General features: G+C 40.5%; 2 protein-coding genes and 1 long non-coding RNA gene across 5 annotated transcripts in view; 1 reads left to right on the top strand and 2 right to left on the bottom strand.

The window, feature by feature from the left end:
• The window catches only part of TMEM67 (transmembrane protein 67), a 32,016-nt gene extending 24,385 nt beyond the window's left edge, over positions 1-7,631 (bottom strand). The window contains exons 1-7 of the mRNA XM_079299746.1: positions 7,411-7,631; positions 5,456-5,544; positions 3,930-4,023; positions 2,525-2,624; positions 2,062-2,131; positions 1,881-1,955; positions 604-666 (exon numbers count right to left, since the gene is read on the bottom strand). Coding sequence (XP_079155872.1) covers positions 604-666; positions 1,881-1,955; positions 2,062-2,131; positions 2,525-2,624; positions 3,930-4,023; positions 5,456-5,544; positions 7,411-7,597 — 678 coding nt within the window. The 5' untranslated portion in view covers positions 7,598-7,631. The remainder of the gene's footprint in view (positions 1-603; positions 667-1,880; positions 1,956-2,061; positions 2,132-2,524; positions 2,625-3,929; positions 4,024-5,455; positions 5,545-7,410) is intronic.
• The window catches only part of LOC306799146, a 177,905-nt gene that overhangs the window by 36,863 nt on the left and 124,970 nt on the right, over positions 1-16,072 (bottom strand). The gene's annotated exons all lie outside the window — the stretch shown is intronic.
• Positions 9,188-15,477, top strand: RBM12B (RNA binding motif protein 12B). Of its 3 annotated transcripts, none has more exons than XM_079299747.1 (3): positions 9,188-9,303; positions 12,071-12,116; positions 12,801-15,477. In XM_079299747.1, exon 3 carries the CDS (start codon positions 12,829-12,831, stop codon positions 14,923-14,925), a length of 2,097 nt encoding a protein of 698 aa, XP_079155873.1. In that variant the 5' UTR covers positions 9,188-9,303; positions 12,071-12,116; positions 12,801-12,828; the 3' UTR covers positions 14,926-15,477. The 3 variants fall into 3 exon arrangements, with proteins under 3 accessions (XP_079155873.1, XP_079155875.1, XP_079155874.1); XM_079299749.1 differs by having other exon boundaries at positions 9,222-9,307; XM_079299748.1 differs by having other exon boundaries at positions 9,238-9,303; positions 10,333-12,116.

Here is a 16,072-nt window from a genome sequence, read left to right as displayed (position 1 = left end):
ATCTTCAGGAGAGCAATACAGAAGGAAAATGAGAATGTGTGGCAACAGAGTTGACAAAAGGGAGACAGAGGCACATGTCCTTCACAAGTGTCTGTGATCTTGTGGCTGCAGCCACTCTTTCACCCATGGTTACTATCACCCAGAGCAACATAATAGTAAATAACACTTGCACACAGAAAGCAAAGCAAAGCTAAAAAGGGTGGTTCCATGGTTATGAATAACTGAAAAATAATTAAGAGGTAAAGAGCAGGTGCCAGTAAATACTGGATATGTGAGAGGTTAATTTTCTGAGTGATCCCTTACTGGATATGCTCATTTACATCCAAATATAGGGATAGTAGGTCACATACTACTGAATATTGAAGGACTTTTTCTTTAAGACCATTCATCTTGTGAAAATTCCAACACTGTAGACTTTCATTAACATTGACTAGCCCTCAATATTTCTAAGCATGCTGTATATATAATTATTTCTTTTTTATTCTCATCTCAAAAAAATTCTTTAAAAATAAGCAAGGTAACGTCCAAAAATAAAGGTGATATGCTTTTATAGAATACCATTCTGTATTAAAAAAGCAAACTGCAAACATTAATGAAACTCACCCAACAGGCAAAGGCTGAGGACTGCAGATTTTTCAGAAACCATGCTGATGTCAGTGTTATACCCTGTAAATAAGGAACTTTTTCACTGTCTTTGTTCACAACAACTCATCCATAATGTAACAGTCTGGAAAACTATGTCAGCTGGAAGATGCTACTTATTTTTTTCTAAGAGCTTTCTGTCCTTTGTAAATTTCTCAGTCTAAAATATCAGTTCAAAACACAACTATAATGCAATAATTTCTTTCACTTCACTAAATTAGACAAAGTATACAGGACAAGAGCTGAAATATTTAAGTTTGAATATGGATTCTGTGACACAGAAATTTTCCTAACGACACAAAGGAAGTACTAACAGTTTCAAGGGTAAGATGTTGACTTGATGGAAAATCTAACTCAGGACCAAATTTGCCAAATTAATTACTACACAATCTCCTTTTTATAACTACTCATATTTGAAGTACACATAACATTCATACACATACTGTAAGCAACTGAAAAAACACATTTTCACTAAAATATTACTTAGAAGATGGCATTATCAGGGAGCAAGTCAATGGTTGATATCAGAAAAACTGAAGGCTGCTTTTGACTTTCTTTCAAGTGGTAGCTTTCAATATAAATTCATTTTTAGGAGAAAAATACATTTCTTAGCCACACAGCATTTCCTGAATTCAGAACTACTTGGAAAATAGTCCTGACTTTGAGCAGTTTTCACAGTTAATGGAATTTCATTAGACAAAACCATGAAAACCCCTTCAATCTTCCCAATAGAACATATTTTCATTCATCAGCAAATTCAAGGAGTTCAGCAATTTCATACACAATTTCAAACTTTATAGGTGTCCATTTTCCTCTATAAACTCTAAGATCAAGCAGTACACTCACGCCTTATATATTTTTTTAATTGTTTTATACACATAGTAAAAAAGTCCAGAGGCACTCATGGACTCTTTAGCATGTTTTTCTGTTACAAGAGCATGCTTTAAAAGCACACAATCAATAAAAAAGGCCACATGGTGCTTGCTTTGCCACTAAAGTCATGTAAATTACTTCCCTTTTTCAGTTTATGAGAGGGCATGAATTTTTAAAAGCTTACTCCTTTAGAACAATGCTTGCTTGGTGTCCATACCTACACTCTATCTTGATGCATATGACTTAAAATCACTGGGATCAGACACAAAAGTACCAGCTTTGTTTTCCAAGAACAGGAATTTGAAATACTCACTGAAAATAAGTAATGAGAAAGCTTAAAAGTGTTTTAGAATAAATACACTTACCAGCTGTGCAAAACGAACAGATGCAACTCCCTTTGGGGGTAAGCCTTCACGAGACAAGAAACACAACCCCCCAGTCTGAAAGAAATAAAAGAATAAAAAAATATTGCTAAGATATTGATACACTTGTCAAAATAACTTTTCTTTTTCTGAACTTCAATACTATAACTGTTGTTCTACTTACTAGAATGTTTGGGCTGTTGCAGTCACAAGAGTTGCTTACTTGGATGAATGTCTTTTCACATCTTACACACCTATGAATCACAAACATGAAGAATGCACTTAAAATGTAGTTAAGTATGATATTTAGTCCCCAGTGAAATTGATTACACAGCGTGCCCAGGAACAGCATCAGCAACTTCACTAGCTTGAACCAAAATTCAAAAGTGGTTACTAATTTGTCTCTACTATCAGTGAAGTAGAAAATAAATAATTAATTATCAGAATAAGAATTCTGCTCTGCTTCCAATCCAAAGCCTGCTTTTTAGTGACACTAAAAGCAAGGTGAGCACAAAACAAGATGAGTTTGATACAGGGTTGAGGATTTCCAATTCCCTGCCTTCAAAACCTTCCTGTTTCCAGGAATACCCTCTTTAAACTAGCATGACATGTTCAAACTTAACATGACAAAAAGAAAGAGCACCCACCTGCTTCCTGATGCATCTGATGCAGAGAAGGACTGCTCACTTCCATTACAATGTATGCACAATGCTTCATTAAGCAAAATGCCATCAATGCTTCTTTCCACTAAGTAGAAAAGAAAAGCAGCTGTGACAAAACTGCCTGATGCAGTGTCACATAGGCTAAGATAAGTGTGAAAAAATTCAGTTTAGTTTTAAAGGAGAAATGCAACATTTCATGACTAATTTGGCTATTCCTTTGTTGCTTATTCTGAAGAAGATTCAAAGAAAGGCCTCACTGCAAAGCAAATATTCAAAACAGCAAGTTTGCAAATCACTGGGAAAAAAAAAATTACATTTCATCTGAAATGATTCATGAAAATGTCACACTTCCCAATTTTCAAAAGTGCATCTTCCACCAACTATATCATCTTGTAAACCATTTCAAATCTAATTATTAAAAAAAAAATCCAAACCAAAGAGAATAAAAAAAATACAGTGCTAATGTTCTTCCTGCATGTAAAATTACAGAATCAGTTTTGCACTCAATATTTTACCATATTGAGGTAATAGAGGCCCAAAATTTATTTTGTAATCTTCAAAAGTTTAAGACTGATATTCAGTGTTTTCCAGAGTCCTAGGAAAATTGACAATTATTGATCTGGAAAACAGTGATTCTTCAATATAATCTGTTGGAAATGTAACCAAAGTGGGCATTTGTAATACTTATTCAGAGAATTACAGGTATTCCATCTCCTTGAAAATAAGGAAAACCAGAGGTTCCAAGAGCTTTTATGTTTTACACCATCAATGAAAACTGTACTTTGCTCTTACATTTCTACTATGCAAAATAAGCAAAAATCCATTTAACACAAACACTAAATTCATAATTACTTTTCTGTCTATTGAAATCATCTGCAACTACCAGAGAGCATCAAGAAAGAAGCACAGATATAGGGAAGCACATCTCAGAATGGCACAGGTACAGATGTCTCAGGGAGGCATAAATCCACTGACACTAATGCACAGCCATTTGCTTGGTTTGCTCAGCCTGTTCTCTTCCATCTACTCATGTAAGCACAATTCCTTTACTGCTCTTTATATTTCAATACATTGTAATGCTTTTAAAGTCTATGTTGACATTGTTTTTATTCCAATTTTAATGACTCCATCCATTGCCAAAGAGCTTGAAGGAAGTGATACACCAGTATTCATTTATAGAATGTTTGCACAAGTTATTATTGCAATGAGCAATGGTATAGATTTATCTGCTATCCTTCAGATTCAGATTCAAGAGCAATGTTGAATTTTCACATTAGATATGAAAACATATGCAAAATTTTCTTTCTTATTTAACAGAAGAGCATAAATTAGTAAACTCAAATATCTAAAGCAAATGCTATCATCTCATAATTGGCATATATTTTTTTACCTAGTATTTCATTATTGGGGCATTTACAATTTCCTTTTGAAGTAAGGCCTTTGGGGCAAGTAATACAATTCCATCCATCTTGAGTAACTCCACTCTATAAGAAAACATAAAAATATTAGAAATTTCAAAAATATAGAGATCACACAGTATCTGTGAAGAATGCCTTATTCAGCCATTAGTTACTAGAAAATGTGTTCAGACAAAACATTGATAACATTCATGAAGCTTTTAAAGATAAAAAAAGACTAAACAATCTGGGAAAAGTAATTTGTAGCAGACACACACAAAAAAAGTTAAGTTCTTCTGAACCTGTTGGCTTACATCCTTCAGGGAAAATTAAAAATAGAATGTTTAAAAAGAGATACACTGAATAAACATAATAATGCATTTTATATTTATTATATGCATGTAAAATGTCTATCCATTTTATATATAAATTGCATATTGCAAGTGCATATAAATTTACAGAAGTAATGGAAATGGAAGAGTTCTAAGTGAAGCAGCTTACATAATTGTTTGGAATTTTGTGCCTAGCCAGATAGTTCACATCCACACTTATTTTATACTATTATGTAACTGCACTACAGATAAAAACCACTGAGGAAAATGAAGATAACTGCTCATCCCCAAGTGCTACTTATGTTATTCCCTTCTCCACTATCAACATTTTATCTTTGCAACAGCCTTGACAGTAGATCAAAGGCAAATGCTACCATTGCAAAAAAGAGGAAGAAACAGCAGGAGATCACAACACGAAATGATATGTGCCAAAGTCTTTGTCTAACACAGCAAGATGAAAAGAAAAGGGAAAATACCTACATGGCCCATTAGCCATCTAACACCTATCTCAGGCAAGTAAACTGCTCTCCTGAGAGTTTTTCTGCAGTTATTGAAGGGAAAGAAGTATTCAGGAATGCTTCACCCTCAAAAGCTGGATGAAAGCTGGAAAAATACATTTCTTTGCTTACTATAGTAGGAAAAATCTGGTTTAGCCTGGTGTCTCTGGATCAATGATGAGACTATGACATAAAATTATAGGTTAGTTTGTCAAGGAAGATCAGAAGAACTGATCAAACTGTAATTATGATTAAAGTAACTTAGTAGAAGCAGCTCCTTTTGAAGTAAGAAGATGAAATATTGCAGATTATGAAGATACAGCCTAAATGTTACAATAGTAGTATTTTCATAAATAATCAGTTAAGATACCTATGAGCTGAAAAGCACCTTTAACATGGTACAGAGTTGTGCTCTCTGGGCAAGGACAAAGCAAAGAAAAGCAGTGGAACGAAATTAAACACTTTAAAAAAAATCTTATTTTGTCTGTGGTATCAAATTTATTATTAAAAAAGCCTGCAAAATAATAGAAATTGACAATTCCAAATTCCCAATCAAAAACTAGTGCATAAAAATATTTTACATAAATGAAAAGTAACTTGCAGTCAGGGTAAAATTTAAAATTAAAAAACTCGTAATGGTTATGATTAGTATTTTATCATTATGGCAAACATGAAACATTTAATACTTACCATATTTTCTGGGCATTTTTCACAAGTAATAGAGAGCCCACCATTACTAGAAACCATCCTGTATCCTGGCTCACATACACAGGAACTACCTGAAGAAAACCAAACAAATTCACTTTTAATCCATATAAAACTGACTGGTTGTAACAGAATTGTAAGAACAACTGCTGTTGTTCTTAAGAGAGATCATCAAGAAGGATTATTAGATGGACACATAAAACACTTGAATGTGATGCAAATGAAAATCATCTCACTTTTTAAAAAATGCCCATGTTATAGTTTGTACACAGATGTTTCAGGAGAATGTTACAAGGCTGACTGATCTACCAGGGTGGAACAGAGACCTAGAGCTTGTATTTTGTGGGTTTTCTAATTATACTAAATTTTACCAGTTGGTCTGTGATAGATATAATCTCTCCATCTAAATCTTGTCACAGCCTTTCCTCTCTACAATACCACTATACAGGTTTTAATTTTTCAATTTGAAGTCAGTCCTAAAACCAAAATGTGTTCCTATGAAAAGGTTTTTCAAAATATAACTGTTGCATGAAAAGTTGTTTTAAACTCAAGGCTTTTAAAATTGTGCATGGAGATCAAGGTTAATATTGGTTTTCTGTGTGGGAACAGAACATACTTAACATTTTGTATTAAATTAAACACTATTTTCATGGCCCATCTGCTAGTGCTCAACAGCTTTTTTTTTTGGAAGCTTTTCCTGTCTCAGTGTCATGAACTTCTCTCTGTACTTTTAAACACATACCACAAACCAAAATTGATTATATGTACTAATAAACTGTTTTTATCATTTAAGCTTATTGAACTGTGCAGGCAGAAATAATGTCAAATTCTGTGAAAAGTTTTATAACCTTGAAGTACATTCTAATGAGACCAGCTGTACAGAAACATTTGTTAGTGATCAACCATTTCTACTTAATTTTAAAGAAGAAAAAGCCCAAATGGATTAGATCAATGAAAAGTTTGAGTTGTGACACTCACAGTGACAAAATCTAGATTTTTAGGCGTGTCACCTGAAAGCAGAATCCAGAGTGATCAGCTAGCCAGGGGGCAGTCACAAATGGAATTCAGACAAGATGCAAACAGCACAGACTGGCATCTACTTACACTGCTCCAGTCAGATCTGCAGGAGGAAATAAACCCTTGACCACCCCTCTCCCTGAATCCCTTTATTTAGAGGAAGAATCAGCCTAAAAGGGAGTTATGGGTCTAGACACCCATGTTATCGAGGAATCTGAAAACAAATAATGTATTTATTTTCCAGTAAGTGAAGTATAGGATTAGTCTTCAGGGCACCATGGTGGTGGTGGAAAAGGTGAGCAGCTGGCACTCAGCAGTGTGAACACAGCCCTCCACATCACTGCTTCCGACTCAAGTACCCGCTCTGAAGAGAGATGGGTGTTAGTCTCAAATTTATACACACAACAGGGAACTCCCACTCTTGTTGGACTGTGTATTTATGAAAGATAGACTCTTTAATACCTCCTTATGCCCTAAAGAAAGCAGCCAGCTATCTGTATTTCCCATTTAGTACTGTCAGGCTGTGTTGTACCCGCTCCAAGCTCCCGCTGGGACTGAGACCAGCACAGACACAAACTCAGGATCTCAGGCACTTGCTATCTCAGATATTAAAGTCTGACAAGGAGTTTTAAGTTACAGAGGTGTTCGAGAACATAAATTCAGGAATTTTAGAGATGAAAATGCAAATACAATATAATGCTCGCGGAAAGAAAGCCTATTAGAAAAAGGTTGAAAGTAATTTCTTTGAGCTGCATCTCAGAAACATCACGGCAGCGCTGGGACCTCTTTGCGAGATCATTTGTGGCCTTTCCCAGAGCTGCCCGAGGGCGCTGTTTTACCGCACTGAGCCCCGCTGCGATCTCCCGCTGCCGGGGGCGGATTGAGCGCGGAGCCGCCCGAGCCCCGCCTCCCCCCTCGCTCACCGCCGGCGCTCCGCCGCTGGTGTGCCCCGCAGGGCGCGCAGGCCAGGCGGGAGCTGTCGAAGTAGCGGTCGGCGCCGCAGTCGGCGGGGCGCTGGAGCGGGACGGAGAAGCCGCGGGCGGGGGGCAGAGCCGCCGATAGCGCCATGAGCAGAGCGGCGGCGGCGGCCCCGCGGCCCCGCGTCGCCATGGCACCGCGCGCCCCGCCCGCGCGCGCTGATTGGCCAGAGCCGCGCGGTACGGCGAGCGCCGGGGGCCCGCGGCCGCAGCGCGCGAAACGTCCGGGGGCGGGCAGCAAGCCCGAGTTAGCCCGAGTTAGTGTATTCGGGCTACAGAGTTTCGTCCGTCTGGTGCGAGATCAGGAACAAGAAACGAGAGGACAGCGAGGCCCGTTTGCACATTCCGGTACCTCGTCTCTAGAACTGGTGCACAGTGTATCATACAAACGTGACACGTGTTTGTAATTTCTCCCCAGAGAGGAAAGTAGTAACAAGGTGAGAGAACACAAAATACCTAGAGCGATGGATGCTCAGCCAAAGTTACTCCCCTCTACCTTTTAGACCTTTGTCACACTCTCGTTCACATTGCACAGAACGGGTCCGGTTGGAGAGGATCAGAGCGGGTCATCTGGTCCAACCTCCCTGCTCAACCAGGGGGTTCCAGAGCACACGGCACAGGATTGCGACCAGAGGTTTCCTTAGTATTTTCCAATGATGGAGACTGCAACAACCCCTCTGGGCAGCCTGTTCCAGTGAACCTGCACAGTAAAGTTCTTCACGCTTAGGTGGAACTTTCTGTTCTGTTGCCTTTTGTCTTATTCCCTCAGATGTTACCAAAACTTTGCAAGACACTGTGTCCTGGATTTTAGTTATTTCTCATTGTGTCTCTCCTGCGAACTAATTGCCTAGTTATTATGACTTTCGACATTAGCATGTTTTATTTCTGACTGGATTTATTTTGTTGGCTCAACAACTGTTAAAAGGTTTAGTTGATGTTTTCAAGTAGAATTATCTGTCCCTAGGCTGAAGTTCATTTAAATTTTACTGTATAAAGATGTCACTTTTTACCACTTCTTGCCACTTCTTGATTTGTGGAAACTCACCACCTTGTACCCTGAACAGAATAAACAATGTCTTTATTGTAAACAAGACTCTGTGTTGAGAGAGCTCCTAAAAGTCGGTAACACTGCTAAGGTGAATCTGCCATAAATAGTACAGGGTTGTTTTTTTTTTTTCCCTACGTAAAATGGAGCAGACAAGTACTGGATATGCATAGAAAGACACGTAAAGACAGTGAAGGCAGGCAGGATAAACACTGGGATAAATATATCTCGCTTTCACAACCCAAGTACTCTGGCTCTGCCCTTCCGTTTACTTAACCTTGAACTTTTCCTTCTCTTCCATTCCTCCGTCCCTGCCTCACAGCCCAGGCCCGAGCCAGCCCGGCGCTCCGTTAGGAATCGCGGCCGGCTGCAGGAAAAGCAGCGGGGAGCGCCCGAGGCCGGGCACGCGCCGGCACGAGCCTGAGGGCAGCGCACGGCGCGGCAGCGGCGCTCGGTGTCTGCACACAGATCTGTCACCGTGCAGGTCTGTCGCTACGCCTGTCTGTAATCACACACGCCTATCATTACACGGCTCCCTCACGTTTAATTCAGACAGGTACCGCAGAGCCGCCCGAGGGCAGCCAGCGCGCGCGCGGCCGCACGCAGGGGGCGGGGCCACGGGGCCGCGCCGCTCTGCGCCCCGCCCGCAGGGTGCGCGCGCACGCCCTCTCTCGCGGGCCGGAAGCGCTCGCGCAGCGCAGCTTCCCCTCGGCGTTGAGGGGGGGCAGTGGAGGCGGCGCCATCTTGGCGGAGCCGTGCCGGGAGCTGCGGGACCCGTCCGAGCGGCGTGTCCGGTGGGTGCGTGGATGGATGGCGTGAGGGACAGAGCACGCCTCTCCGGGGTGCGGCGTGTGGCCGAGGGCGGCGCGGAGTTTGCCGGTTCTCGGCTGCCTGACCCTCGCAGAACCGCTGCGCGGCCACTCCGCGCGCCCCGGCCTCCTCGTGTCCCCGGGCTTCCCACTCCCCTTCCTCGCTCCCGGTGTCTCCCTCAGCCCTGACCCGGTGTCGGGAAGCAGACGGGCTTCTTCGTGGGGGCGGAGCAGCGGCGGCTCTGGCGGGTCCCGTGCCCGTCGCCCCTCGCCCGTTCCCTGCCCCGTGCCCGCGGCGACTCCTCCCGCAGCGCTGGTGCGGCGGGGCCGCCTGCTCGGGAGCGGCTCCTTGCTACATTCGGCCGTGTAGCGGGCCCAGCTGCAGAGCTCACTCATGTTTTCCTTCACCACTGTGAAAACTGCTATTCGCAGCAGCCTGTTTCCTCTATTAAGGCTTATTTTGAAGAATAGAATAAGAAGCCTCCCCCTGTTCCACTGGTTATTCTATACCGGTCCAGTTTCGTAGTTTGGGGTGTTTATGTCGGTGTTCTAGTTTGCAGTCTGTGTAATCTTTCAGTGTTAAGGTAAAAATACTAGTCTAGTGCAGACTTAGTTTCCTACCGTGTTTACAGGTTGTGGATTATTTTAATGGCTTTAATGTTTGAAATTTCCGGAGGCTGTGTTCTCTAGCCAATTTTGCTCGTATATAAAATTTCATAAAACTGTGTACACTTCTGTGCTTTTAAGTTGTGGCATTAAGTTGTTTGTTTATTTTCTGAATCCTTGCTGTCTGAAATCCTTGTTCAGTTAATGACTTGCTCTTACTTTTCATGACAAGTCAACTCTTTTTGGTTATGCACTTTAAAATTTTTGCATGGCTTGTCTATGCTTTCTCCCCATGTGTGATTGTTTATTACAGTCAGTAAGAGCTGTTATTTGAACTTGCATTTGTTTATGGACTTCTTAGAGACCACATTATAATCTGGAATCACTGTCTGGTTTTCACCACTGAAGGTTGTGTATTGTATCCCTGGTGCATCATGGAGAACTTGCTGTTTATCACTGAAGAATTATGGAGGAGAGCTGTTGTGAATGATGTTTAAAAATTGGGATAAGAAAGCTGAGTTGTGAATCCAGAAGTACTACAGATTAAATACATCATGAAGTAGCAGGGCAGCGGATTTGCTTTTTCAAGACACAAAGGTGCTGTATGAAAATTCTGCCTTTGAATTCTCCATGCTTTTTGGCACTGCCATTGCATCTGTTGAGAAGACACGTTGTAAAGTGTTCTGGGTCTGGCTGGGATGGAGTTAACATTCTTCATAGCAGCCCATACAGTTCAGTTTGGATTTGTGGCTAAAAGAAAGTTGACAACGCATCGGTGTTTTGGTTGTGGCTGAACAGCACTTGCACAGTATCAAGGCTTTATCTGTTTTCCCTACTCTGTTCCTCCAGTGTGCTCAGAGTAGGTGAGAAGCTGGGAGGGAGCATGGCTGGGACAGCTGACCCAGAGTCACCATTCTGAGGCATGTAACGTCGTGCTGGGCAACAAAAACTGAGATAGAGGAAAAAGTGTTTTGACGGTTTCTTTGGGGGATTTTTTCTTGGCTCCCAAGGCAGTTGTTATTTGGAGGAAGGCTGGACATCAGTCAGCTGTAATTTCCTGTGTTTTTGTTTTCACTGATGAAACTGTCTTTATCTTGACCCACAAGTTTTCTCATCTTTGTTCTTTCCCATCCCACTGATGGGGACAAGGAGTGAACAATCGCTGTGTGGGTGCTTGGCTGCTGGCTGGAATCGACTCACAACAAAAGTACAGAGAACAGATGGTCTTTAGTGAAGTTTCTAAATGGGTAGTTGTTTTCAGTTTGTTGTGCTTACAGGATACTGGTGCTGGAGTGATGTGGAGTCCATCAGTGACAGAGTTTGGGCTTTGCTCTTCGTTTGCTAAGTTCAGGTGGAGTGAGAGTTACGGTTATTAATAGTTGACTCGTCATCAGGATCTAGTGCTTTATGGAGCAAGGTTTGTAGAAGGAGCGTTCTTGAATGCTCAGTGTTGAGCAGTTGTGTTTGTTCTGAAGGGATGCAGTTTGCTACAGAGGCTTGTGTTTGTTCTGATAAAATTGTTAGAAAATGTTGAGAATCAGGGTATGTTAAGTGTATTCAAGCTTTTCTTGTTTTTATGTTTGAAAGGCAGTAGAGTAAGGGCATAGGGAGAATACTGAAGTTGGCTTTGTAAATTCAGGTACTTCTGAAGTTTCTCCTTGTTGGATATTTTTGTTCTTTCATTTGATGGTCTTCACTGTGTACATTAAGTGGAGTGCTGGACTGGTGGGTAACATACTCTTGTTGCGAAGTTTGGAACGAGGTGGATTTCAGAAGAATGGATGTGTCATGTAATCCTGAGATGGACCTAAGCATCTTGCAAGAACTCAGTGGCGAACTGTTCCCTCAATATACTGTCAGTCTGTTTCACTGCAACAGTGTGGCACAATTGATGACCAAGTAATCTCATCGTATTTTCATCATTTCCAGAAGTCAACTTAAATTCTGAATTTCTTTTGCTTCTAACATGGAAACAAAGATCCAGTGCATGGCCTCTTGGAACATGGAAGGAGTTCTTCACGTGGGTTCATAACATGCTTGGCTTTAGTATTAGCTGCTGCTATGGATGGGCTGCAGCAGTGTAGCACAGTGTGTAAAGCAAAGTACAGGTATCAGCCATTAATTATGTTTCGTTTTCTTTCCACAGTTAAGTTGATTTTACAGAATTTATCAGGTCTCCAAAGCAGAAACAGGTAAGCTGCCAAAAGCTTAACACTTCTCACTGAGTATTGTGGCAGGATCATACACAGCCTTTTTTCCTCACAGAGTTGTGGCTGGCAACTAGGATATGCTTGTGGCCACGGCACTTAATACTCTGACTACGCCAAAGAGACAACATTTTTGAATGCTGAGAAAACATACATTATTGAACAGAACTGATCACTGGGTAGAGCAGCTTGTCAAAGCAGTAAAGTCATCACTGTTTGTGAATTACTTCATTTTCCAGTGACAGTTATTCTTTTTCCTTTCTGCTTTTATCAGTTAGTGTCCTGTTCAAAAGTAAACTGGATTTTTTTTGTTGTTAGGAGTGGGCAGAGATCTCTGGCATAGAGTAACTCTGCCATGAAAGACTTGAGGTGTTCTTTAGGTATTGTGGATGGTGAGGAGTGACTTAGGTGGATTTTGTTGCCCTTAGTGTAGGGAATATTGATAGGTTTGTGCACATGTGCCGGTGGAGTAGCTAATTGTTCTGACTAATGAACATTCAGTGAATTGTGTTTTAAACGTGTTCTTGTGAACTTGTGGGTTTTTTGATACCTTCTCTCTCGATGAGACAAGGGCATTCATTAAAAAGGCTCTAGCTTCTTAAGTGATAAGATACTGTAAAATAGCTGAGTACTAAAGACGTACTATCATGTGTACCTTTTTGTCTGCAGGTGATTTTTGCTGTGGGTTGAGCTCAGCATGGCTGTAGTCATCCGTTTACAGGGGCTTCCTGTTGTTGCGGGTCCTCCAGATATTCGTCGTTTCTTCTTGGGATTGAATATTCCTGATGGAGGTGTGCATATTATTGGAGGAGAGATTGGGGAGGCTTTTATTATATTTGCAACAGATGAAGATGCACGGCGTGCCATGAGCTGTTCAGGAGGGTTTATCAAGGACTCGCGCATAGAGCTTTTTCTCAGCAGCAAGGCAGAGATGCAGAGTACCATAGAAATGAGCCGGAAACGATTTGACCGTGGGGGACGAGAAACTATGTCTGGCTCTAGAAGAACAGGCACTAATGGTTCTAGTACATCAAGTGTTGGAGATATACCACATTTAGTTACAGCTTCTCCTAAAGGAATGAGAAAACCTAGTTATGGGCCACCAAATCGCCTGGAGGCTGGTTTCCATACCAACGGGACAAGATATGGTGATATGGGTATACCTAAGTCAAACTATCAGATAAGAAAGGATTCTCACCCGTTTAACCCAGATGATCGTTACTTATTTCTACGTGGTATACCTTACTCTGCAACAGAAGTTGAAGTACGTGCTTTCCTTTCGGGGATACGTGTGGATGAAGTGATTCTGATAAAGCACCGCAATGGTTTAAACAATGGTGATTGCCTGGTAAAATGTGCTACACCTGGTGATGCCTTAGAAGGACTTAAACGTCATAGACAATACATGGGTCAGAGGTTTATAGAAATTAGTCCAACCACAGAGGAACGGTGGATTGAATGCGGTGGGAGGATAGACATGCCAGATGAAATGGATCACTTTTTGTGTGAAGACCATTCTCCAAGAAGTTCAGGCTACATGCATTCAAGGAAGCATTCTCGTTCAAGGTCACCAAGGAGACAAAGAACACATTCTCGTTCATCTCCCACCCAGGAGTATTACATACACTTAAGAAATCTATCTTTCAATGTGGAGAAGAGAGATTTGAGAGATTTTTTTCCTGATCTAGATATACACAGCAAACAGATCAAGATTCTAACAGATAAGCATCAGAAAAGGACTAGAGATGCCTTTGTGGTGTTAAGGAGTGAGACAGAGTATCAGGCTGCTTTGGAATGTCATAGAAAGGTTCTTCTCAATCGTCCTGTGTACATTTTTCCAATTTCAAGAAAGTCAATGTTGAAAATAATTGACTCTTGTGAGAGGAAAAGATCACTGGACAGAGATCATCTTGGACAGGCCATATCAGAAAAAAGTTACCGGGAAGGTCATTCCAGCCCTAAGACTTGTGTTTATGTAAGAAATTTTCCATTTGATGTGTCAAAAATTGAAGTGCAAAAGTTCTTTGCAAGGTTTGATATTGATGAAGATGATATTTACTTGCTCTATGATGAAAAAGGAGTTGGACTGGGAGAAGCACTAGTAAAGTTTAAATCTGAAGAACAAGCCATGAAAGCAGAAAATTTAAATCGTCAAACATTTTTGGGAACAGAAGTATTAATCAGACTTATATCTCAAGATCAGATGCAGAAGTTTGGTGTACCTGCACCATTATCTGCAAATGAAATGCACGGTCATTCACATCCATATGACAGAGTTGACCTCTCTCGTCCAGTTGGTTCACCATCTGGGCCACCACAAGGGCCATCCATGCATTCTTTTGGTCCCCCTGGGAACTTCAGGCATCATTCTCAATTTAGACATCCCCCTGAGGACTTCATGTGCCCTCCTAAGGATTTTAGGGGTCCACCACCCCTCATGGATTTTGGTGGTGAGAGTGAACCTTTTGGCAGAATGGAGTTTGGGAATAATAAAATGGGAAATTTTCCTGATGGAAGATTCATGCCAGATCCAAATTTCAGTGGTGGTTCTGAACGTGTTGTTCCTATTCTATTGAAAAATTTACCTTTTAGAGCTACTCCTAATGAGATTCTGGATTTTTTCCATGGCTACAGAGTAATACCAGAGTCAGTTTCTATGCAGTACAATGAATATGGATTACCATCAGGTGATGCCATCGTTGCTATGACAAACTATGAGGAAGCTATGGCTGCTATTAATGAACTGAATGATAGGCCCATTGGTCCACGGAAAGTTAAGTTGAGTTTGCTGTAGAGGAAAAGAAAATACATTCTAGGTTTGACAGTATTGACAGTTATTTTAACTTTTAATTACTGGAAGATGGAAAATACTTTCCATCAACGGTTGTATATAATACCCAGTTCAGTTGTTTAGCTCTTGGTTGAAATACCTGTAGGACATTGAATGTCATACATCAAGGTATAAAAGGATGGAGTTGTAATGCTTTGGGTTTTCGGTTTGTTGTTTTGGTGGTTTTTTTTTTTCGTTTTTTTTTTTTTTTTTAAGATTAATTTAAGCCTTATGTCTTTGCATCAAATAAAAACATAAGTGCTGGTTGACTGACCACACAAACGGTTCAAATAGAAAATTTTCAGTGCTAACTGAATTAGTAAATGACACTTCTTACTGAGGTTAGCTTAATAAAATTTTAAAAATTACTGATTTTTTTTTTTCGTTTCTTTTTGTGTAAACTTTTCAGGTTTTATTCGGTTTTATGTGTTTGCAGGCATTCCTGTTTAAGAGCTTCCTGTTCTCATTAGCTGTCTTTGCAACTTTTTTAAAATAAAAAGGAAATTGCCATTTAAATGTGTGTCTTATATTTAAAACTTGTATAATTAATGATCTCAACTATTATGCTCAGCAGATCTGGGTCTTGGTGAGAATGATGCTGGCTGTTTTTTCTGGTAAGAGTGAACTGGTAGTTTATCAACAAAGCAAAGGATGGGTAGTTTACAGGAATTGCAGAGGCTGTACTCATCAGTTAGGCTTTTTTCTCACTCACTGTAGTACCCTGAGGCAGAAAATGAATGTTGGAATTGGATCAAGAATTATAACTTCAGTGGTTTTGTTTTATCTTCACATGCTGTGTAATATGAATAGTCTAGCTAATGATGTCTGGATGCATTCCAGGTCAATCTCTGATTAGTTTTAACTAACATCTGTCACTGGCAACCAAGCTGACAACCAACTATGTTATTTTCTTACGTAATAAATGCTTATGTCAGCATTTAGAACGTGTTGTTTTCATTGGTTTGTTACCAGCACATTTAAGTTTTAGAAAGAAATAAAAGGTAGATTGAAAAACCTGTGTCTTCAAAATTAAGGCTTAGTGGGAAACTTTGATTGTGTAAGGAAGGACTTTCATTGACATTGTAACTGTGAAAGATAGTATCTGTAGTAC

The sequence above is a fragment of the Erithacus rubecula genome, assembly GCF_903797595.1.
Source record: "Erithacus rubecula genome assembly, chromosome: 3".
NCBI classification, from domain to species: domain Eukaryota; kingdom Metazoa; phylum Chordata; class Aves; order Passeriformes; family Muscicapidae; genus Erithacus; species Erithacus rubecula.
Note: the sequence above shows the minus strand (reverse complement) of the source record. Positions and strands in the feature narration are given on the sequence as shown.